The sequence below is a fragment of the Centruroides vittatus genome, unplaced genomic scaffold, assembly GCF_030686945.1.
Source record: "Centruroides vittatus isolate TY-2023 unplaced genomic scaffold, ASM3068694v2 contig_370, whole genome shotgun sequence".
NCBI lineage: Eukaryota > Metazoa > Arthropoda > Arachnida > Scorpiones > Buthidae > Centruroides > Centruroides vittatus.
The window spans coordinates 2,492,708-2,519,696 of NW_027122193.1; the positions used below are offsets into that span (position 1 = coordinate 2,492,708).

At 32.0% G+C, this 26,989-nt stretch overlaps 1 protein-coding gene across 1 annotated transcript; it reads left to right on the plus strand.

Moving 5' to 3' along the window:
* Window positions 1-306: 306 nt before the first annotated feature.
* On the plus strand, window positions 307-26,787 carry Usp30 (ubiquitin specific protease 30). Its single transcript, XM_067270366.1, has 10 exons — window positions 307-499; window positions 8,617-8,790; window positions 12,758-12,852; window positions 15,344-15,442; window positions 15,527-15,667; window positions 18,225-18,284; window positions 19,380-19,538; window positions 23,321-23,523; window positions 23,632-23,745; window positions 26,530-26,787. Exons 1-10 carry the CDS (start codon window positions 394-396, stop codon window positions 26,741-26,743), a joined length of 1,365 nt encoding a protein of 454 aa, XP_067126467.1. The 5' UTR covers window positions 307-393; the 3' UTR covers window positions 26,744-26,787.
* Window positions 26,788-26,989: the final 202 nt, after the last annotated feature.

Below are 26,989 nucleotides of genomic sequence, written 5' to 3' on the forward strand. Positions count from 1 at the left end.
CTGTTAAGATATTTCGTTATAAATCGTGTATTTAAAAAAAATATATATATATACGATCTCTATGAAATTATCTCCATAATCAGTAGACGGCGATATATCTGTTGGTGAGCCTACATACTACTGATGGAGAATGCCAATATATTATAGATCTGTAATATTATTTTAGAACCGATAAAGAAAAGTAATAATTTGTACTTTGTTAACACATATTTCCGAATATATAAAATATTAAATAAAATAAACAGAATTCCAAATAACGAAATTGCGCCATCTGTTACGACTTTTAAGAAACGAAAGAATTATTTTTTTACATCCACGTGACGAAAACACAAGTGTGACATCATTAATATGGCAGCGCTCTTGGTAAGTCGTCCGCGATTGAATTAGCAAAAGATGGATAGCGGACGATTGTGTTTTTTGGGTGCTCTGACTGCAGTTTTGATATCTGGCGTTTATATATTATGGGGTCCAACTCCTAAACAGAAGAAAAGAAGGAAAGGTAATTTTAATGCACAGTCCTTGAGTTTTGTACACACAAACTAATCAGTTGCATCATGTGAGATCAATCTGTTTCGCTTTGTATACAAAGATAAGTAATTCGATTAATTGATCGATTAATTAGCGATCAATTAATTGATCGATCACTCAATTGGATTAAATGCGATTTTCGCATTTAATCCAAATTAATTAATTTAATTTAAAATATTTCAAACCTTGTACAGTACATGCATTTAAATCAGATTTTATCATTGTTTATTAGTAAAAATTGTGCAAGTGGTTTATAGAATTTTAATAAAAACATGAATTTAGAATTTTTTTAGCATATAAAATACACTTTTTTTTTTGAGAATTTAATTATGTTCTAGATTGAATGAATAATTAAAATTCTTTTAGGCATTATAATTAATTTAAACAATGAATTTATGTTTGAGTGAGTTTGTATATTATATATAGTAAACATTGATCTGTGCTTGATATATGTGTACGAATTACAATTGCCTGAATATAGTAAATGCATATAAAATGGTATGCATTTCTTATTATAATTTTTGGTTAATGTTACCCTAGGTATCGAGATGGCGGCTCGTCTCCGATCCCAGCAATCGGAAGAAAGAAAACAGTGGGGACGCACGTTCTAACCTAACTTAACCTATTCTAATAATTAATGGTAATTTATTAGAATAGGTTAGAACGTGCGTCCCCACTGTTCCCTGTCTTTTGATTGCTGGGATGGGAGACGAGCCTCCATCTTTGATACCTAGAATAACATTAACCTAATTGTTAGTAAATTAATTGCTTTTCATTTGTAAGTTGTTAAAAATCATTAAAATACATATGTTGACATTCCATTATTTATATTTGGTATTAATTATTATCATTTATACTATGAAAGAAGTTAATGTAAATTTATGAAAAGTTTTAGTGCAATAGTTTTATTCTTGATTAAAAGAATTGTAGTTTTAAACTAATTTCAAATGTATAAGATTTCATATTTTGTTAATTTCAACTGTATATAATGGTTAATATATAATTTAACTGTATAACTTAAAATATTTGGAAGATTATTTTTAAGATGAGAAGATAGAAATGTAAATTTTGTTGCATACACTTTGCATTCCTAGTTCTTATATGTACAAATTAAAACAGTTAATTGAATCTGATTTTTAGATTAATGCCAAATGATTGTTGGCTCGTATCGGGTTATATTAATACAGTAGACTCCCCTATAACACGGGTTCATATAACACAGATTCGTATAACACGGTGAAAAAATTGCGATTGTATTCGTATAACACGCTAAAAGAGACTCGCATAACACGGTAACACGTCATCGCCGACTCGTGTCGCGGCAGGATTGGTAGAATCTGGACCAATAGCGGATATTGTACAAACCGTCAAGTTTAAACCAGCACTGGACCTACTAAAAAACATTTATTATTCAACGGCCATAAAAATTATATTTTTATTAATGATGTCTCCAAAATTAAGTTATTTTTTTGCGAAAAATTCGCTGATCAGAAAACACGCATCCGCCATTCGACGAGCAGCTCTGCGACAAAAACAAGCTTAAGCAATAGTGTCGTCGAACGATACACACTCGGTAAGTAATCCTACAATTTTTTGTTTATAGCATAGTTTATATGGATTATTCCCAAAAAATTATACGTGATTTGGAAATGTTGAGTCAAATTAGTCTAGAATTGATTAATTTTATGGAAGAAAACCTTTCGAACAGCCATAGCCCCTAAACTGCACACGTGCCGGGCCGTGATTGGCTCGTATTTAAGTGATTCTTACAACACGGATTCATATAACACGGATGTATCTACCGTGTTATAGGGGGGGTCTACTGTAATAGCATTAATTTAGCCAGTGGCGTAGCTATGGTGCTCCGGGCCCGGTGCGGAACCAGATTTGTGGGCCCCCGAAAAAATTTTTTGGCAGGGGTGTCCTTTTTTTGTAATGGTAATCGGGAACGTCCAAACAAAAATAAGTAATTTTTTCTATAAATTTCGGCTTTTGAATTTATTTATTCTGTTAAAAACATTGCGTTTAGACGTTCAATTTCTTTCGTTTGATGAATGATGCGTTAGGTATTTTTTAGTTTTGTTTACGTAAACGGACTAAAATATTTTTGTTTAGTGGTTTATATAGTGTATAACTAGATTACAGTTGAGTTGCTGGTTTTCCCGTGTAATAGGGGCCCCAGCTCGAGCATCCAAATGCCGAATTTTGCTTTGTTCTGATTGCCGTGAAAAATTTTTTGGGTCTTTTTTTCTTGTGATTTTGGGGCCCCATGGGCCTATCGCTTTCCAGGGGCCCGGTGTGGACTGCACCCACCACACCGCCACTGATTTAGTCTGACGTAATATTAGTTCTCATATAATCCAATTTTTGGAAATGCGTCTCTTAACCTTTCGACTAACCAAAGCGTACTAAAACAATTCGTTGGGGTTGTATTAGAATGGTCGTCGTAGAATAATATTAAGTATGCCATATTAAAAAAAGTACATTTTTAAGGAATATAAATTTAAAAAATTTTCTGACAATGTCCTTACTGCAACAGACATTTAAAGAAATTTTTTTAAGTTTTAAAAATTAATTTAATTTAAACTTTAATAGATGTTTATATTATCTTTTATTTATACTTTTAAATTAAAATTATTTTGAAAAATAAATTAGGAAATGTTATTTAAGATAACTAAAATTTTAAAATCCTTTATAATAATTATGTTTTTGATTTTTTAACATTTGGTTTAAGTAAATCTCATGAAGAATATAAAATATTTTATTCATTTTACTTTTTATTAATATATAGAATGCATTTAAAATGCAGTACACAAAATTACAATATTTTTAAAATTTTGTAAATAATAGCAAGGTCGAGGCCGAAATTTTAAATGCGAAAACGCGTATGTCGGACGTTCGGCACCGCTTTCCCGTAAGCCTAAAACTTTGACAATGGCGTTTGGAAAGTCGGTGGAATTGTGCTCGACATTCCAAACACCATTGTCAAACTTCTAGGCTTACGGGAAAGCGGTGCCGAACGTCTGGCGTACACGTTTTTGCGTTTAAAACTTCGGTCTCGACCTCTCTAATGTCATTGAATGTTTGAATGTTTTTATTTTATTTCATTTAAAATGATTGGCTAATAGGTTAAAAGTGTTTCAAACTAATTAACAAGGATGAACTAATCACTATAGTTAATTATTTTATCTTATTGGGAACATGAGTAGGGTGAGTGGATTATGCTTGAACTAAGTACAGTCTTCAACAGTAAGAAATAACGGAAAATTTCATTCGAATTTACAGAGTTTGCAGGAATGAGGAAAATATATAAATTTGGGTTACACTATTGATTATTTGTTTATGGACAAAATCACATTATTATCAATAATATCAATATTAAATTAATAAGCAATGAATTTTTCAATTAAATGTAACAATTTTGAAAACTTTATATCTAGTGATACATAATATCAGTAGTTATTGGATGTATATTTTTTATCCATTGTTATCAAGTGATTTTAAAGTACCAACAAAGTACACGATATGATAATATTATAAATATGCTACTGTCATTTAATTACTTGAGAGTTATATAAATTAATAATAATATATTAAAAGATATAGTTATAATAATACATTACATTTTAATAACACAAAATTTTGAAAAAATGCAAAAATACATTACATTGTAATCAATTAAGTTATGAATTTTATGCTATTATTTGTTCTCATATGTTATTGCATGTTTAAAAAAATGTGTATGAATATGTTGTTTATTAAGAACCAGGTATATACAGTCAACTTCTTGTAAAATTTTAATCTAGAGATGCTTTAATAGAATAGTATTAAAAATGCTACAGCATCTTATATACCAGGGGTGGGCAAGCAAGAGTTCAGTGGGAGCCGAAATGAAGATTTTGCAAAATGCATGGGAGCCGTAGTTCTGTACTGTCGTGGCGGATAGTACGGTAAGGCTGGGAAGGATAGCACTTTCGGCAAGAGCCGCACGTAACTCAAAAAGAGCCGCATTTGCTCGTGCCTGTTATATACTATTTTAAATCTTACATACTATCAAATATATTGATGATAAGACTGTCTTCTATTTTCATTTTCACAAAGTGTATGCAATATATCATTTATCTTCATTGTCTCTAATTAAAATGTGATTAAGATGAAATGAAAATTGCAGATTTATTTATTATTTAGATATCTTAAAAAATGATATAGTATTTGCCTACTACTTGTTACCAAACATACCGTATTTTACGGACTATAAGACGCACTTTTTTCTTCAAAAAATTGCCTCCAAAATTCAGGTGCGTCTTATAGTCCATAGCGTCTTATAGTCCGTAAAATACGGTAACAATAATTATACTTTAAAGCAGTACTAAAAAATATATATTATAGGCACAGTTGATTCATTAACCTTGGTTAGCAAACTATATCCTCTGGTCCAAACCTTGCCTACAAAACACAATAATTTAGCCTCAAATATATCACCGGTAACAGTTGTAATTGCAATCAAAGGCAAATTCAAACATTTTCTTACACGTGTCAGTATTTGTTTGATATGCAGTAGATGCTTGTATTTTGATAGATTAGAATGCAAAATGTCAAAATATTGGAGTATGAAGGTGTGTGTCATTGGAATTCTAAAATGATGCATTATGGCCGGTGATCTCTCTCTCGAACACAGTCTCTCACATTAAAACAATATTGACTGAGTCAAATCCACAATAATACAGTAAGCCTTGACAAAGTTATCAAACCACCAATGAAAATTTCTGAATATCTCACCTGGCCTTAAATCTGATTTTCAGAACAGTAGCCTTATGCTTTCACTATTTAATTTCACTATTAATTCTATTCAATATTATTTAACTTAGATATTATAGATGTGAGAAGCCGGATGAGATGAAAATTTTAATTAAATACAACAAAATATATATAATTTATTTAGAATAATGCTTAAATTTCACATATTCTATAAAGAAAAATTTTCTCAATACTTAATGAAAGTGAAGGGATGTGATCGCATCTTTCCCCGGATATACTCTCTCGGTAGGAACTCGTTAACTTAAATATGCAATCGTGTTACGCCATATAGCTTGTCCGATTTAAGCTGCTCTTTGAAGCTAAAGAGAACTCTTTGTTATCCTATACATGCGGGTAAATAATTTATATAAATAAATGGGTATTTTTCCTTTATAAATAAGTTGAAGTGTGCACTTCTTTCGGCTGCATTGTCTCTTGGTCTGTCTCTGTCCCAGACTCCTAGTGTTTACATATGCAACCCCTCGTGCACAATTGGAATAGCAGCCGAGGGTTCTGTATCGGCCTTAAAGGATACAGTGGTGTCAGTCCTGATGTAGGTGATGACCCTCTGGTCGCATAAATAATGTAATTGTAAATATGTAAGATGACATCTCCATATGTTACTTCTTTGGTATTGTTGTAGATCAGTGATTCCCAAGATCAGTTGCCTCCAAGGGGCAGTAGCACCCACTAATGCCCCTAGTATCCCTAGTCTAGTGTCTAGTGTCTATTGAGATCAGAAGGTTGTTCATATCCGGGGATGCTTCTGGTTGTTGCAGCACCTTTTTGATACCAAAGCCATCAATTTTGTTACTTTAAATTAAAAATAAATATGAGAATTCTTTGATAAGTGGGTAAATAACATAGTACTAACATTTACCTATCTATGAGGATATCCTCTTGGGTAAATGTGTTTAACTACCAAATAAATGTTAGCTACATGCAAGTCATGTAATACTTAGTGCTATATCATCCTTGTAAGTTATATTCCAAAATTTTTTAGATGAGTTTCAAACTGATACATGCAATAGTAATGTCATCATATGAGTTTTGATCAAGACAATCCAGAATTTTGGGTTTGAGAATATCATATAGTTTGGAGCAGTACCTTAAATGTAGATTAATTGCAAGACAATAGCACGAGGAACTGGTAAAAGCAGAAGGTAATAATTCTTTCCCATATCAAATGGTTATATACTGGTACAAGTACATTTAAAGTGGAAGATACAGCAGATGAACAATGCATCTGGCATCCACCAACAAAAATTAACATGTTAATTGTAGCCACTGTGTGTATTCTTGAGATTGATTGACGACGGGCTGCATTAATTCAGCAGCAGAGACTGAATCTTACTGACTGTACAGTCATATTCTTTCAAAAATATTGCATAAAAGAAAAGTTTGTACTTTACGGATACCGTATGTCTTGATGATACTTAGTAAAGCAGAATACGTAGTAATGTGTGAATACACGAGAGATTATTTTGAAGGATGTTTGATAAGATGAGCCATTGTTTCATTGCATTAGAATTCATAAAAATTTAGCATAATTTTCTTATTATTCTTACTAACACTAATACTTTACAGCTTCCTCATTTCTATCTAAGTGTCTGTGCAATATCAGCTTCATGATGTTACTGTGACAGATCTATCGTAGCCACATTCGTCAAATTTGTGCCAAAAATTTGTAATATAATTTTGTTAAAACTTCCATTTTTAACCTTATAGAATAATTATGTATGAAACCAAAACAACTAATTTTGATAATTAATTGTGAAAATAAAAAAATGTAATGATTTTATACCTTTTGGAATCACACACAATATAAATCATTCTGTAATTTGTATAATTTATGATTAATCTATCAATTAGGAATTATCGATTACCCAGTTTCTATCGTAGGCACAAAAAACCTTTCACACACTATTTCTAGCAGACAAATTAATGAGCACAAACGTTTTCGGCCGTTTTAAAAGGCCTTCTTCAGGTGCACTGAGGACCCTCAGTGCACCTGAAGAAGGCCTTTTAAAACGGCCGAAAACGTTTGTGCTCATTAATTTGTCTGCTAGAAATAGTGTGTGAAAGGTTTTTTTGTGCCTACGATTTTAAATTAGTTCTAGCTTTGTGTGCAGAGACCAGTTTCTATCTTCTATTTAACAGTTTTCAATAGCTGATGTAAAAAGAATGATCTAAGTTGGATAACTAAGATAATTTTAAGGTATTAACTAATATTCTTGGGAAAATAACAGGTGACACCTGTCTTAGTATTCTCCAAATCTTGAGTAACATCCATATATGCAAGATACTGGTATGCCACTGCATAACGTGGTCGGGTATTTTGTCTCAGAAGACATCTAGCTTGGGTAAAAAAGAGGAAGGGAAAAGATAGAAAGGATAGTTCTAGATCAGACTAAATAGAATGACATTGTTCTTTATTTATATGTATCTTATATATAGTGTGTGTATATATATAGATACACGAGTACATATCAACCCATCTTGAAGCTTGTTGTGTTATGAAAATTATATGATCGTTAAATCTGTGAATGTAATATGATAATATGTTACAAGTTGAACATTATTTTAAAGTAAAACTACTTCCATTCCAGTCATTTCTTAATTAACTTAACCGATTATATCCGTGCTGCGATTATCCGTGCACGAATTTAATTAAAAAATAATAATTATATGTGTATGTATTTTTTAAATAGTTGCTCATTTTTATGTTTACGCATCCTATAAGTGCGCACGTGTTCGTATTTAGATGTTTAAATCAGTAAAAGATTCCTGCAAACTTAATAATAATGAGCATTAAACATGTTAAAATAATTGTCTGGCTTAGAAATGTATAATATGTTGCATTTTAGAAATAAATACTGTAATTATAGTTCGGATTATCCGTGTCACCTCTCCCCACCATTAATATGTATAACTATCTACAGTATAGTGCAGAATTTATGTAATTTCAATAAACTATTAACCATTACACATTAATTAAAAATGGATTTAGTAATTTGACATTTATTAAACTGTACAGTACATTATTAGGAATTGCTGTCAGTCAATTCCTAATAATGTAAAATAAATAAATAAATGCTTGTTATCTAATTATGATTAAGCTATCATTAATGTGCGCAATTATTATAGATGTAATAACTTCTTTAGTTACGTCGCTACAGTCGAGATTATTTAAATTAAATAAATCACAAATATATTAAGCGTAAGATATTTTAATTTATGAAATAATTTCGCATTAGTGTCTGTAATAACAAGTATGAATTTTATTTTCAGATTTAATTCCAGGATTGCAAAATCTTGGAAATTCTTGTTTCTTAAATGTAGTCCTTCAAGCTTTGGCTTCTTGGTCCTCATTTCTTCATTGGTTACAAGGAATTTCCACAAAAAATAAGTTATCAAATAAACCAAACTATAGTCTGGTTGATGCGTTATATCAAACATTGAAAGGTTTGAATATTTAAAATTTATTATTTCAAAAGTTAAAAAAATTTAAATTAAATTAAATTATTTTAATTTTGAATATGTTATTTCTACATATAATTATTTCAAGAGTTTTTAAATATAAATTTTTAATTCATATATTTTAAAATGTGGTGTGTGAAAGGTGAATTGGAAGTCAGAGTTTATACAAGAACAAAACGTTGCTTTATACTTTTACAGAATTCATTTTTAAAATTCTGTAAAAGTATCTGTAAGAAATAATATATACAGAATTTTAACTTTATCACAATGTTATTTTATGCTTTATTGTAAATGAAGAATTACTCAAACACTTGAAAATTATAAAAAATTTTAAAAATGCTTTCGTAAACATCCCAACCCACCCCTTTTATCATGATGGAGACCCACCCACACCATTACATAACATTGGTCTACATCAAGTTTGCTGACTTCAGGCTGACGATTATTAGTAACTGAAGGATGCTGAACCTAAAAGCCTTATCCATTTTTACCAATCACAAAATGATGAGGGATGTAAGTGAAGGTACTGTTACACATCACTTTACCAATTCTCTGTTCTCTGTTGCAAATTTAACCTGGCACGGCAAATGTTTGTGGAAAGTGTAAGAATGTCCCGGACATATTTTGCTACATTTGTGGTTGTTTTATAACACCAAAATAAAGAACAAATATGTGAGATATTCGCTGGCTAGAGATTATTACTCTAAACCCTTCTCGCGAAGTCAGGACCGCTCACTTTGTCACTGGATGGCTTTTCCTAGCAGTTTGGCCTAAGATTGGAAGATGTTAAGTCTAAGAATTTTTTCTGGCACCAGTTAACAAATAACGTCTCTTAACTCACAATTCTATCGAGATGTCCGAATATTGACGTCTGATATCTACTTTGAGGGCTAATCAAGTGGTGGAGTCGTGCATATGTCAATAGGTAATCCGGCCCAAGAGAATTTATCTTGAAACCAATTAAACACTAACAATAAGTTTAATATGATAAATAAATTGAGTATTACATATGTAAAAATATACTGGGACTACATAAAGATAACAAACATATCATTGGCTTCTCTGATGATCCAAAAGGACCAAAATCGAATAACTAGTTACTTAAACTCTAAATGACTGAGAGAGAGTTTACACCGATAAGTGTAATACCTATGGTAGGTAGATGATCGGTTGTCTTCTCGTATAGTCAAGTCGTCGTCGGCATAGGGTCAGGGAGGACTTCACAGGAGACGGGTTTCCAGAGGAGAGACAGGAGATGAGAAGTTGATAGATGGCTTAGGTCCATGCTCTTCGAGAGGAGTGTCTGTCTTGAGACTTGGATCTTTGCCTCTTTTACCTGCTAATCTCCTCCAATTGAGGGAGTTAATCTTTCCTGTGTGACAGAATATAACCGTGGCTTCGCACAGCCAGCTGAGATGTATACTCGCATCTGGATCATCAGTTGATAAGATATGCTCTGGCCGTGGGAAATAACAAACTTCCATCCAGTATATCTATTTCCCATTTGTTATCTGTTCTCACAAACATGTAAAGTGGTCTGATATCTACTTTGAGGGCTAAATCAAGTGGTGAAAACAGCTTAACGGCATTAATCATTAAATGGAAGTTAGGAAAAACTTCTCTTCTTAACAAAAGGCTTTTGTTCCATCTCCAGATGGTCCAATGGTAAAAGCCTATAAAGTGTATTTTGGGGTTCAATTGGGTGACCAGGACAAGCCCTGGATGCCGCATAAAGTATGCAGATCACATGTTGAAAATCACAAATAATGGGCTGAGGGTCAGAGAAAAAGGCCTTAGTTTTTGAATTGCAATAACGTGGTGAAAGCAAGAACATGTTAATGGCTGCTATTTTTTATGGTGAATGCATTAAGCTTCAACAAAAAGTCTAAACATTCCCTATACTATCTAACTTACTTTCCAGGAGTCCCATTCCTCACTGAAATGAAATACCTGTCCTACTTCCATTGTTTGAACTTGCAAATTTGCAAGTTCAAGCAATGAAGGTTCAAGTGTCCTTACAAATACTGATAGTGTGATGAGGACTTTCTGTTGTTGTCAGGTGATGAAAACAAGATGCGCAAACCTTTCACTCAAGCTGAGTTAAATGATCTTGTATTGATAATGAAATGAAATGTATTGATGTGAACAGATTGATTGAAGCTATGGGGTGTAAGTACTGTGCAGAAGATTAAAGTCTCCTCATTGAAGAAAAGTTTAAAATGTGCATTGCTGCACAATGGCAATAAGTTAGCTTCCATTCCAATTGGTCACTCTGTACAAATAAAGGAACTTATGAAACAGTGAAACTTTTTTTTTTAAGATGAAGTATATTGATCACTGGTTTGCTTCAACGTGAAGGTTATATCGTTAATACTAGGTCAGCAGACAAGTTACATGAAATAGCCATGCTTTTTGTGACTATGTTATAGCTGTGCAAGGACTGAACACTGGACAAGAAAAGAGTGGCCTGTTGGAGAAATTTCAGGTTGGGGTCAAAAGAATATACAAAATGACTCCTTGTTGACCCTAATAAAGTTTTACTCTCTCCCCTTCATATGAAATTAGGGCTTATGAAGCAGTATACAAATGCTCTGAATAAAGAAAGTGTACATCTTCAAGTACATCTGTTCTAAATTTCTTGCACTGTTGTCTGGGAAAGGTAAAGATGGTGTTTTTGTGATCTCAAATTATACTACTGATGAAAGACAAAAAATTTTTTAACACAATAAACAGCATGGAGAAAGATTCTTGATGTGCATTTTCTGATGTTAGAAACTTTCAGTCAACTCCATCCAATGAACAAAGCGATAATACAAATACGTCTCACTAACCTTCTATAGCTTTGCAGGTAAAAACTCAGAACGTATCACTAATGTTTTCGACCCACTTTTTAGGGTCTTCTTCAGGTGTTCTATAAATATTTTCTGGTTTTATTCTAATTTTCAAATTTCCAGTTTCCAATGCTTTCTATCCTCGAATTTATTTTTCGAATCTTTTATAGAACGCCCGAAGAAGACCCTAAAAAGTGGGTGAAAAACATTAGTGATACATTCTGAGTTTGTACCTGCAAAGCTATACAAGGTTAGTGAGACGTATTTAGAAACTTTGTTGACAGCTTTTCCAGATGTTAAGAGCAAACATGAGTGTGTTTCCTGCATTTCCTGCACAGCCACATAAAAACTTTTTCCCTCAGATCTTGGTTCCGTAAGTGAGGAACAAGCTTCCACCAAGATATAAAGGTCATGAAACACCAATACCCAGGCATATGAAACAAAAACACAATAGCAGACTATTGTTGGTTCTTTCAATATGACACTATTGATTCCACCTACTCCAGAAAATCAAAGAAGCAAAAGTTGCCTGATTAAGCACTTATACATTTTCATTTACTCTTATGAATGGAAAATTACTTTTTTGTAGTCTTAATATAGTCATAAGTTCATTGTTATGTGTAATGAAGTTTATGAAATAGCTTCATAAAGATGAAACTTCTGTAAATAAATAAGTGTGAATTGTGAAAAATTGAGATGTGATACATAATTTCTGATTGCATATCCGGAATCAGCAGCCTTGAGTTGTGCAAAATCGGTTTAAAAAAAGGTTTATTGCCGACTTAGATGTTTTATGTGTAAACCAGTGTAATATACGTAACAGTAAATCAAAAATTTTCTCTTTCTACCTCACAATATTACTAGTGTAAAATAATGTTATCATCCTAATGGCAAAGATAACTGAATGAGATATGATTGAAGGAGTTATAAATGGATTTCTCTTTAAACTAACCATCAAAGGCTTTCAAGATATACTTGAAGAACGTATAACAAATAACTTTCTGGAATTGAATCCATTTATTAAATGAGGTTTATCTGTACATATATATTTTATGATAGTTGTATACTGAATATTATATAAAAAAAACTTTGTAAGTAAATTTATAATTATTGTATTATAGAACTAAATAATCAGAACAGCCATGATGTATATAGTCCTGTCAATGTCATTGAAGCTTTACAAGCAAGAAGATGGGTCATAACTAGTGAAGAACAGGTATATTATCTTGTTCTATTAATTAATGTTGTTTGATTTTTAACTATTTTGCTTAAAAAATTGTTACGTTATTCTTCTAACTTAAATTTATACATTTTTCTAACATTGCCATAGCAAATATCAATGACATTAATTCCGATGTACAGGTACTCCTCACTTTACGACCGAGTTCCGTTCCGACGACTACGTCCTTAAGCGAATTGGTCGATAAGTGAGGAGCTTGCGCCGGGAATATAGGATCGTTGTAAAATTATACAAATTATGCAACAAACTTCAAATTTATTCATAAAAAGACTATTATAGTATGCTTACTGCGCAATGTCATCATTCACCACTGATCGACACTCGATCTGAGAAAGGGGATTCCCCGAATTGCAGGTCGAAACTCGATTGGTCGTAAGTGCGAGTGGTCGTAAAGTGAGGAGTACCTGTAATTATAAGTAATTTGATATATAAATATTTCAAAAAGAAGTGCGTAAATTCAAATTTTAAATTTTTCTGGCAACATTTAAAATCATTAGAATTTAAATCTCGGCAGTTCCTAACTTACAAACATGTGTTTTTAAAAAAGATCTGTGAATATTGAATGTTATAAAAGAAGTTCCATTTCCAGTGTACAAAATCATTCATTAAGGTTTTAATTTTTTACGGTGAAATGCATAAAAATGTTCTGCAATAAAAATTAAAATGCATAAAACATTCAAAACGTTTAAAACCATAGATTAAACAGGGGGGAAAGAATAATATAGCAGAAAATGCTGCTGCTACAAGCTATTGAACTTGCAAGTTTTGTTTATCCTCTGAAAATGTACGAAAGTATAAATTTATCACATAAAAGTGCCTTATGGTTATCAAAGTAGTACGTAAGTTATCTAAAGTCAAATGTCCAGAAGTCAAGGACTGCGTAATAATTGAAGAAAATGATATGCAATTGGAAATTTAAATTGTTAGTATTAAAAAGTTTTAGATGTTTTATTAGAAACAAATTATTTTATAAATATTAGACATTAATACAAGTGAATTATACTATAAAAAACAGAAGCAAAGTATTATACTAAGTTTTACATTTGTAACAATTATAAAAGATGCACATTTGTGGCTAATTTAAGGCAAATTGTAGTTGAAAAATATAATTATGTTAATGAAATATGTTTGTATTGCTGTCTGATTAAAGCATTATTTTATTTTGGAAAGATTTGCATTATAGTAAACTCTTTTTATTAATCAGTTTTGTAAAAGACTTCATAATTGTCTTTCAAACCTTTGATTCTCTTTAGTTCCGTTGATCATCAATGGAACAAATTGCTTTCAAATCTGTTCTCATCATAGTTTTAATCTCTTTCTAAAAGATTGGGAAGAGTTAAGTTCTTAATTTTAAGTGGAAATATAAACTGCCATTTAAAATTTTAAATTGTACAGTCAAACCCTGTTTATCTGAATCAAATGGGACCAGAACCACTCTGTTTTTGATGACTGAGCAGTAAGTTGGCAGCCGATTACTCTGCGGGGTTGAGGGTTGAAATAAATATTAGACATTAATGCAAGTGCTCCATCCCTCACCATTCAGCCACCCTATTGTGGGCCTAGCCAAAGTCATAATAGGTTTGCTAAAAAATGATTGATTGCGAGCTTATTATATGCAAAACAAATTATGTTTTGCATATAATATATCACGATTTTACTCGTTATTAAGTCCGACCATACTGGAGATACACAACCCCATTATCTCCCCATCCCCTCAACCTTTAATCATCAAAATTTAATAACATCAATCCCCCTAATACACAAACCTCCTTGCAAAATTTCAGAAATTTTTGATGAAAAGCACAGCGAGTTATTAAGCTTCAAAGAGGGTGAACAAACCTAATTTAAAGTTACATGCTTTACTGACTTGAAAACTAGGTGATAGCAATATTTATAATGATCAGTCAATTTGATAAATTAGGGTCGATTTACACACAACAGTGACGTGCCGGCATAGTGACTGTTTGGTGCATAAACGTCGATTAATATCACACATAGCCAGTCAGAGTTTCATCTACGACACGTGATCTGTATTCTGTCGATCATACAAGTGTCGTACACGAAACTCTGATTGGCTATGTGTGATATTTATCGATGCTTACTACATTGTGCCGGCACATCACTGTTGTGTGTAAATCGACTCTTAATCAATATTTATCAGACTGCGCGCCCTTTTTGGTCATTATGAATAATGCTCGATTAATCACTTTGTCCATAACATATGTATATAAACCAGTCTGCATAAAAATGGACTATTTTTTTTATTAATATATGTAGAAATCTCTAGGAGGAATACAATCATAAATCTAATTAGTATATTTCCGATTTTAAGTCATTACATCTTTCGCAAACATATTTTAAATAAGAGTTTTTAAATCTGAATAGTGCATTCCTTTGATACATTTTGAAATTGGACATATTTATTATGAATTTTTACATAACGATTTGATGTATTATTAAAAATTAGGATGCTCACGAGCTATTTCATGTATTAACTACTACATTAGAAGAAGAATTATTGCCTCATTTGTCTGTATTGTCACTTTCTGATGTAAACCAATTAGTGGTGAGTATGATTTTATTAGTTATATAACGTTATATGAACCCATTTTTTTTAATATTCTATATTCATTTTAAAAATACTTTTAAGGATAAAGTAGATGTTACGGATCACCAGACAGGAAAAATTATAAACAGATTTTCTTATCCTCAAACTAAAGTTCTTAAGTATGAATGCCCAACAAGAGGACTTCTTGCTAGTCAGTTAAGATGCAAAACATGTGGATACAGGGTAAGTACAAAGATTAATTATTAAAAAGTAATGTGATCAATTGTAGATGAATTGAACAATATATAATAGAACTGTTGATATTAGAATAAATATTATGTAAATAGAATTAATGTTTTAAATCTTAAATTTACAGTAGAGCATCGATTATCCGACCCCCGATTAACCGACCACATTGTAGTCGGCAAATTCAAATGTTCGCTAGTGATGTGGCGCTACAATATTTGGCTATGTCTTGGCTACAATTTTTAACGATACAATAGTGGCAATTATTATTTTAAAAAAAATTTAGTTAGGCTTAACATCGATGAAAATTCAATGCGAAATAGGTTAATAGTGATATACTAATATACTAATTACATGGGATATACTAATATACTATACTAATAATGTATCTTTTTATACTTTTCGGTTATCCGTTTTTTCAGTTATCCGACCAACCCCAGTCCCCAATTGAGTCGGATAATTGATTCTTTACTGTATATAATTAGAAATTAAATAAATATGTTCAATGTTAGCATAATCAAAGTATTGGTTTGTTTGGAAAGTTCATAGCGATTTTTAAGAGAAATAAAAGAAACTGTTTTAAGATTAAAAATATACTTTTATTCTATTATGTATGCGCCATTGTTTTTAATGACGTGTTGCATCTATGGGGGAGCTTCACGATACTGTCTTCGTAGAACTTTCCAGTTTTTTCCGCAAAAAACTGATCCACGTGGTTTTTGCAAGCTTCCAAAGTATCAAAGTTTTTATCACGAAAGGAATTTTGCAGAGAACGGAACAAATGGTAGTCCGACGGGGCAAGGTCGGGTGAGTAAGGGGGGTGGAGTAAAACATCCCAGCCTAGTTCCAATAATTTTTGGTGTGTTCGTAAAGACTAAAAACAGTAACTAATGCATTATATTTCTTTTAAAAAATGGCTGATGACTTTTGCACATTAAAAAATATGTAGAAGAGACTAAAATGTCTTCATTTTTCGTCATGTCCAATCATCCGGAATGACAGTCTCCCATTGCAGAGATGACTATCGGTGATTGGACATGAGAAAAAATGAAGACATTTTAGTCTCTTCTGTGTATTTTTTAATACCTGTGTTATGATTTGTCATCTGCAAATCATAATACAGGATACTGAAGATATTCTTCAAAAAGCAATACACCAATTAAATCAAATAAGTGGGGAATATAATGCAAAAATTTTTTTAGAGGAAACTAAAAATATGTCATTTGAAAGAAACTTTCGAAAAAGAACAAAAATAATTGTAGATAATAAAATCCTAGAACAAGTAAATAATACATCATTAGTCAAGACATTTGAATTCTTCATAAGGAATCTTTTTCAAAGTTTTTAAATATATAATTGTCTGCAATATTTAATAAAATGTGCAAGACTCATCTTGCACATGTTATTAAAAGGTAATTACAATTATTCAAATATTTTTAATTTTTGAAGTAAACTCCCCCTTTTGGTTTTTCTGGATCTGCCACTGCTTGGTTTACTACTTGATTAAATTTAAGTTCATTTTATTACGATTAATAGATCACAATATTCCATATTATATACATTTATTATGCATATTTCAGAGAATATTTTATGATTTTATGACCTTAAAGTTGCAAAAAATCAAATAAGTCTGGTATCCAAACTATAAACTAAAAGTTATATTTTGGTAATTATACATTGAATTATTTATTATACAACAAATTTTATATTATACAGTGAGTGATCTGTTAACGAACAGTTCGGACTGCGAGCAAACCAGACAACGAACACTTTCACGAAAGATTTTTACGTTCAGACAACAAACGCATGCTCAAATAACAAACATCCGACCGAACAAACAAAGAAGAAGTGATGCTGCATTTAAGATTTGTAAAACTATATTTTAATGACATCTATACGTGGTTTATGGAACGAGACTTTCACAGTTGTATACATAACCTTTTTTGTACTAGTTAATTTCTGTCCTCTGAATACTTGTAAGTGCTTTTCTGAACTTTTATTTAAAAAACTGATAATATTATGGGGCCTAAAAAGAGTGGCGTATCAAGAACTGTGTTCACTATAGAAACTAAGCAAGAGGTAGAGAGTTGGCAGAACGTGTCTGATATTGTAGGTAGATGACTTCAACAGCCTGTAGACCTCTACAGTAGATACGATTTTAGCTAAGAAAGATATAATCAAAAAGATTCGAGCAGACGAGGAGTAACGAAAATTGTCTCTGAGAAACAAAGATGTGCCATCCGTGATAAAATGGAGATATTATTTACATGTAATAACAAACTAAAAGCAAACATAGTAAGAAAGTATGAAAGTTTTTATTCATTTTTTGGGGTTTCCAGAACAAATTAATTCCACAAAAATCTATGGTAAATGGATAATTAGTTAACGAACAATTCAGGTAGCAAACATGGTCTTGGAACAGATTACGTTTGTTAACCGATCGCTCACTGTATATTTTAATATATTTAATTTATATGTATAACATAATTAGAATATTATGTTATACATTATACAATTATATGATTAAATATAATTATTAAAATATATTTTTCAGTATCCCATCTGTTACGACACTTTTGACAGTATTTCTCTCACTATCCCAAATCCTCATTTTGTAAGTTTTTAAATTATTTTTATATTTACTAATGCAATACTTTTATTATATCTTATGATTATAAATAAATGGTATTATTGAAAGTTAATGTAAGGATATTTAATTTAAATATGGCAGACCCTCTTTGACCATTTGTTTTACACGTTTGTTTTTATGACCTGTATAAATTTTTTATTTTAACTGTATGAAATGCTGTATTTAAATGCTTTATGTTTTTGTTGGTTATAACTAGATAGTATGTAGTTGGAAGTATATTATCAGAAATGTAATCTTGAGTCCATATAGGAAGTTAGATGGTTTGTTTAACAGCAGTTTCTTGTTCCATGAAATAAGGCTGTAAAAGTTTTTGTTATACAGTAGACCCCCCATAACATGGGTTCGTATAACACGAATTCGTATAACACAGCGAAAAAATTGCGATAGTATTCGTATAACACGCTAAAAGAGACTCGTATAACACGGTAAAACGTCATCGCCGACTCGTGTCGCAACAGGATTGGTGGAATCTGGATCAATAGCAGATATTGTACAAACCGTTGAGTTTAAACGAGCACTAAAAGACATTTATTATTCAACGGCCATAAAAATTATATTTTTATTAATGATGTCTCCAAAGTTATGTTATTTTTTTGCGAAAAATTCACCAATCGGGAAACACACATCTGCCGTTCGACAAGCCGCTCCGCGACGAAAACAAGCTTAAGCAATGGCATCATCGAACGGTTCACACTCGGTAAGTAATCCTACAATATTTTGTTTATAGCATAGTTTATATGGATTATTCCCAAAAAATTATACATGATTTGGAAATGAGTCAAATTAGTCTAGAATCGATTAATTTTATAGAAGAAAACCTTTCGAAACAGCCGTAGCCCCTAAACTGCACACGTGCCGGGCCATGATTGGCTCATGTATTTAAGTGGCTCGTACAACACGGATTCATATAACACGGGACGTTTCTACCATGTTATAGGGGGGTCTACTGTACTTTAAAACATAATTTTATGGAATACTCCTTAAATTCTATAAATGTTTTTGAACTAATAAATGAATAGTCAAGAGATTTATAAAATACTAAAACTCTTTTTTATTTAGGGCCATCTAAGAATACAAGACTGTTTAAAGAAATTTATATCGTGTGAACTTGTTCAGGATGTCAACTGTGAAGGATGTGCCAACAAACAAAACTTCAAAAACTCTGATGATCAAAATTCCTATAAATCTACATTTATGAAGCAGTTAACAATTGGCAAGGTGAATAGAATTCTATCTTTTTATATATTTATAATTTTTTTGTTCTTAAACCATACTTGAAAATGAATTATTCTTATTTAAAGCTAGTCTTTATAAGTTATAACATCTAATGTTTTTTGAAATTGACGATGCAGAGCTTGTTTATTCAAAATATATTAGTTTCAAACAATATAATGAAAAAGTACAAAAATTATGTAGACTTTACATGTAGAATCTGCTTCAAAATTAATTAAAATCTAATGAAAATCCTATCACATACTTACTCGACTGATATAGTTAAGGTTGTTTTTAAATTTTTGTTATTTGATACATAACTTACAATATAGGTGTGGATGATGGAATTGACTGAAGACACAAACGAATTTATCTGTTAGTGTGGTTTTCTGATCTGGTGGTTGGTGGCTGCATTGTTCCTGGGATACTTTGATCAACATACACCAACCCAACCACTGTATTTTTGATGCAGTTGCCATGCTTTAGCCAGTTGAATTTGCCACTAGTGGCTCAAGGCAGACTATGACAGATATTTTGAACATGAGTCTCTTACTGCCTAACCCGTGAATTACCTTATTAACTTGAGTGACATCTGAATCAGTATTATGCTGAGAATGTGTTAGTCATTTTTTTCCCTACAGAAGTGGATATGCTTATATATCTAAAACCAGGTGTTAAAATATATAGTGTTTATAAATCAGCCACCTGTAACATCTGGAACACCCGCTCTTCAGCAGCTGCCCAGCTGATACAGGGACCTCTAGTAAGAGGACCTCACTAGTTCACTTTTGTATTAATATGTTTAACGTCCAACTCTAATAATTGATAAAATTCATGGCTTCAAAGTTTTATGGAGTTCTTGCAATACTCAGTTGTGAGCAGGAACAGTCATTATGATGAAAGAAAGATCAAATTTGTCCATACTGTCTATTGAGAAAGAACAGCTTGAATTCTTGAAATTGTTGCCAAATATAGAGAAATTAATCGACATGTTTTGCTCTCTTACTTTTTTCAACACATTATAAATGGTCGTAAGTTCTGATGTTTTTTATAAGTTTTGACATTAGAATAGAAAGAAAGAAGTAATGACTCATCTGTACTTGAATTAAGAGTTATAAAAAAATACTAATTAAATAAACCCATAAGTTTATTACTTAAATACATACAAAAAGATTTGGTTAAATTATTTATTGAGTATTCATACAATCATACATCTGTCTTGCTTCTACAATATATTATATATATAATATTAATATTATTTATTAGCACAACGTGTGACCTGGCTCTGCATAAGCACTACCAGGTTATTAATACAGATGCAATAACATGTAATTACAGAAGATATAAAAATTAACACAAAATGAAAGAATAATACAGTAGAACATAAAGCAATAAATATAAATAGACAGCGCAAAGTACAATCTACAATAATACACATGACGAGTAACAATGCTGACAATACATAGAAAAAGTGCATTATATACAGTGATTAAGAGTAGGAACGTTACATTTATATACATTAAGAGAATCAGTAATGACCACAATGAGATACAGAGGTGAGCTTGTGGTAGACCTAAATGATGATGTTAAGGTGAGAATGTAGTTCTTTATTGTCGATCAGATGATGGCAGTCACACGTCCAGTTGAGTTTACTGTTCAAAACTGCACAACGGAGAAAATTCTGTCGGTGACTTAACATGGGGCAGTCAAAGATATAATGATGGCTGCCGTCAGGAACATCACATAATGGGCAGAGGTCAGAGTCGCCAAGGAAAAAACGATGTAAGTAACTATTAAAACGTCCATGATTGGTAAAGAACTGAGTGTTGAAGTGATTATCCTTCTACAACAGTCATTGACTTTTTATTGTAAAGGCCTATATAACTGCTTTTTGCTTCATTTCTCCCTGTGGACTTACTAGAAGCTTGTGCTCTTGCCAACATTGTTTTGTGGCAAGAGCACAAGCTCTTTGCTCTTGTTTTGTAGTTCATTGGAACTACTAAGATCTCTAGTTTCAACAAGGTGATGACTAGCAAGAGAGGAGTTATTATTATTATGTTGGGTTATGCAAGATATATGCAGTTAACACTTTGTACTATGCCAGTCCAAAGTCAAGGTATAGTAACCAAAACAAAAATTAAAGAAGTGTATCAGCGCGTATCTGTATTCAGGAATTTCTTCACAATATGACATGTATTCAATGTAGTGGCCTTCTGTAGTGTGATGTATGTGTTTTTATTCAATTGTAATGTACCCAGGCTTTTGTGTAGTATGTGTAGTATGACACGTGTAGAGGAGAGAACGACGGGTACAATAAGCACTTTATCCATCCTCCACAGATGCCTTATTTCCTGGGCGAGTTCTGTGTACTTGCTGATTTTTTTCAGTGCATGTGTTCTGTACGTTGTGAGTGTTTGGAATGGATATGTCTATAATGTATATGATTTTATTGTGTTTGTCAATGAGTGTGATGTCTGGTCTGTTGTGGTAATTGTTTTATCTGTGATTATGACTCTGTTGTAGTACATTTTATGCATGTTGCTTTCCAATACTGTCTGTGGAATGTATTTGTAGTATGGTTTGTGGATGCCTAATAATTTGTATTTTTTTGCACGCTCTTAGTGTATTATATTTGCTACTTGATTATGTCTGTGTAAATAATTTGTCTGTGACAAGAGCTTTCAACCAGAAGTGATGTATTGTATAGTTTCTGGCATGATGTCATATTTCCTGCATATGTCATTTGTGAATGTTGTATCTTTGAGTATGTGTTTTCTGTAGTTTTTAGTATTTATGACCTGATCCTGTATGGCAATCATGAATCCTTCCGTCTCCCTAAAGAGGCATCCCCGAGCTAACCAGCTGTTTGAAGCAGTTTTGTCAACAAAATCCTGGGCCAGGTTGTAAGGATGCCTGCCATGGAGTGCCTTTCGAGCCCACGATTACTTAATGGTGTCTATGCTTTTTATGTGTTGTGTTGTGTGTGTAAGTTCAACGGTGTGTTATTTGAGTCTGCTAGAGTTACTGCTTTATGTAACTGTGACATTTCTTGTTTTTTGTAGAAAAACTCTCACAGTGACTGTATTTGTTTGTGGTAAGGTTAACTATGTCAATCAGGCTACGTCCACCATCTTTACGTGGAAGGGTTAGACTTTCTGTGGCAGATTTAAGATGATGATGTTTATGCTTAGTAAGTGTTGTTCTTTTTTTTATTTGGAATTGCTCGAGATCTGTGTGAGTCCAGTGTATAACTCCAAAGGAATATGTGAGTACTGGGATGACATGTCTTTATTGCTTTAACTGTGTGTTTTGCATTTAACTGTGTTCTGAGAATAGCATTTAACCTTCTTTGGTATTCTTTAATTAGTCTTTGCTTTATTTGTGCATGTTCTGTTAGTTTGGCCTGTTGGAATCCTAAATACTTGTAGAATTTGCCCTCTTCCATGGATTCAATAATATCTCCATTTCCAAGTGCAAAAATCTTCTTTCTTCTATGTGAATTTTCTGTTTTGATTATATGATAATTGCATATTTTTCTGTTGGTCATTAAAACTATTATTACTAAGAATATCTCAATTTTATGATATTGAAATGATAATTTTTGAAAAATCATTGTAAAATTCACTAATGACAATGGTAAAACCCTCCTTTTACATATTACCTTAGTACTAAACTGTTTTTTAAGACTTTTAGCAATTTCTGATAAAAACAGTGTTAATTTTCTTCAATTTCTGTATAACATGTAATTCTTGTATAATAAATAAATTAATAAATAATTGTTTTGTTAGCTGCCAGTATGTTTGTGCTTCCATATTCAACGAACTATTTGGTTGAGCAATGGCATGCCAATAAAATGTTCGGATCACGTGGCTTTTCCCGAATTTCTGAGCATGGACGACTACGTGTATCACGGAGGGAAAAACAAAAATATGGACGGAGTCATCTATCCTTGGACACGCTTAATTGGCGGAAGTCACTTTGATTGTAATAAGTGAGTTATTTCATAAATTCTATACATATTTTAAAATCGTCACTTGAAATTTTACACAGAAATGAATTAATTATTTTTTTTTATATAATTTTAAATACGAAAATTTAGAACAACAGACATTGGAGAAAATGATTTGAAATCTAAACAAAAAATTCTTATGGATGCATTTAGAAGACATTCTATTCCAAATCCCGAATCTCTTAGCATTTCTTCAGATGGAAGGTATGAGGTTTTTTTAAAATGTTAATCTATTCAAATTCTTTTAATATTAATTTATATTGTATCTTGACAAAGCTGGTGATATAGTGTTTATTATACTGTAGATTTAAAAAGTTACTAAAAATTATGTAATGTCTTATTTTATGTGGTGGTTGCTTGTCAGCAGGACTGCATAAAACAAAATTTATTTCATGGGAATTTGTGCTCCATCCCAAATAGGACCAGATAAGTACAGAGATAATTAAGCAACCATTTACAATTATAAAGTATGTTAAAATGTTAAGTAAAAATGAGATGTAAAATTATATTAGACTAAAAAATGTTATTCATTGTTTCTAAATACACTGCTTGAGAATAATACATTGAAACCAGGACATTCATTGTGAGTAGCATTAAATAATTAGCTGTGTTTGGAATGTCAGAAGCGGGAGAAGCACAGTTTCCATACTTAAGAGTAAAGCTTAGTTCACACTGAGTGCGATTCACTGGTGAAATCGAAAAACAGAGTAACAATAACACATCAGACATGACGTTGTTTCTGGCGAATTTTACCATTTCGCGAATCACTTTGAAGTTCGGAACCGTCGAGGTTTTTTGCTAGCGAAAAAATTTCGCCACCAATCGTATTTCCACTAGTTGTCACGCGGTTCTTGTTGTTTTCGAGATGGCCACAGAAACTTTTTCACACAATAGAGTAAATGTTGTAATTACAGATTTTTAATATTCCTCTCACCCTGCATTGTTTTCTTTTTGACGTATCTTTCTTTCTCGATAAATAAACAGACGTAGTTAACGACGGAATATCTGAAGCGGCCATTTTGTTTTTCGAGATGACATTTTCTCTCGCTTGCAAATGATTGGCAGCTTAAAATTTGCAATCGCTTTTCACTTTTGGTTGTATGGGTCAATTTCACTAAACGAATAAAACTCGTATTTTGCTTTTCTCATACGCTTTCGCTATTCGCTCAGTGTGAACTAAGCTTAAGATTAACTCATTAATAGTTTCTCATGCCACCGAAAATACCATTTACCATCCACATATAACAAGACCTACTGTAACAAGAATTTTGAATTAAGATTGTTATTCAGAGAAAGCTTGTCATTAGTTTTACATAACTAAAACAAATTATATCTTTCTAATTTTTCTTGGCTTTTATCCCATCAATCTGGATTGAAGGTTTGTTTTTCATTGCTTTTTATCTCGAGCAAGTCTGTTTTGCAATATATACTTTCATGTTATTTTGGACTGTCATTTTACATAATTTTGTTATTTCTCTTTGATCCTGATTCAATATACAGATATAGAGGAGACATTTTTTGCAATGAATATGTTGAGGAAAAAAAGAGCAATATTCTTGTCTATATTTTCAGCATTGTAGTTCTAGTTATAAACATACACATTGTCAAAAAATGTGATCACCCAGAACAACATGTTTTATTAGCAAGAAATATTAATAGAAGACAGTTTACATGATGATTCTGTATATCTATCCCTACAGCTATGCACTTCTCTAACTGTTGTGACAATGAATTTTATAGATGTCATGTAGCAACCTGGGGCAATCTGTCCATGCTACTTTTCAGAGCAGCTTCCAAGAAGTAATGTATTACACTGGGTCTCTGTGATTTCTGATATGGCAACCAAGCACTCCCAGACATACTTGATGGGCAAAAAATCTGATGAGTGCGTTGGCCAAGAGAGAACAAGTAGTTCCTCCAGATCTGGTCTTATCTAATGTGTGAATGAGTGTTGTTATGCTACAGTATCCCTCTGGAATGGCTTGTATAAATGGCCAAAAGTGCAGTTCCAAAATCTGATATTGGAATGCTGTAGGATGATTTCAGAAAACTACTAGAACTGATCTATTGTTATAGGATATTGCATCCTGTACCATAATGCAACTTGCAGTGTTTGTCTTTCCACAATCACTTCCAGCAATAGAACCACTCACTTTTTGCCCTCCTAGCCATCCGAAACGACGAGGTCAGGCTTTACCAGCCCGTGCAGAGTAAGTGGTCGGGAAGGGATTAACCCCTGACCCCCTGCTTATCTCACACTACTATTCAAATTTTAACATGTGTCATAACACTTCATTTTGACCTATACCACCTATCAGCTGATTTTGGCATTTGTCATTCCATTCTAAGGGGGTGATCACATTTCATTGACAATAAGTGTATAACTACTACTATAAAATATTCCAGTCTTACCCACCTGCTGAATTGAGGAATATAAAGGTACCACATATTTGATTTATCCAAATCTTATAAATTTGATGAACCAAACTAAATTTTCAGATAAAGATTATTAAATCCTTTTCGCTCCCATCAATTTTTCTTGATCCAGAATCTTTTACAACTTCTTAGTTTTTCATCTACTTCACATTTACTGTTATCTATCAGTGCAAAATTATCTACAAACAAGATTTATCACATCTATAGAAGAGATTCTATATTGTTTGCTTCTTCATAAGTTAAACTCCAACCAAATGCCGAATTCTATTGGGCTAGATATGGCTAAATACTAAATAAATTATGCAACCAGAGGGAGGCGTTATGCGCCATCTTTTATTAACTTTAATAGTTATAAGTATCTTCATAAGTATGTTGAAAATAATGTGTATTTTGAAATATTTTCAAAATATCTTTTTTGGCAGCTAAAATTAGTGAAAATCATACACATTATTTTTTATTCTTGATAAAGATAGCATATTAATGACATCAAATTAAATTCTAAGAGATATATTTTATTTATAATCTCTAATAATGATTAAAAATTAATTTTAGGAAAACTTTAGGAGGCCAAAATTACCTTTACCTGTTGAAAGCAGTCATCGTGCATTTAGGTAACGTTTTCTCCGGACATTTCATTGCGTACCGACGCAGTTCGATCAACCGACAACGATGGTTTTACATGTCCGACACCGTGGTCAGAGAAGTCCAAATTTCCGAAGTTCTACAGTCGTCGGCATACATGCTGTTTTACGAAAGGATTTCTTAAAAACTCCCGAGAATCGGAAGTAGTAATATATTTGTGAAAGATGATTTAAGCGTAGAGATTTTATAAGAACTAATTTAATTTATGAAATTGAGTTCGCCGAGTTTAGCGAACTCAGTTTTTGTAACATAACATTCACCAACTTACGGATTAATTAATTTATTATTATTTTTTAAATATCATTTTACTGTTTTCACTTCAATTTTACACGAGAACAATAATCATTTTACTTAGGAATTAGAAAGATAC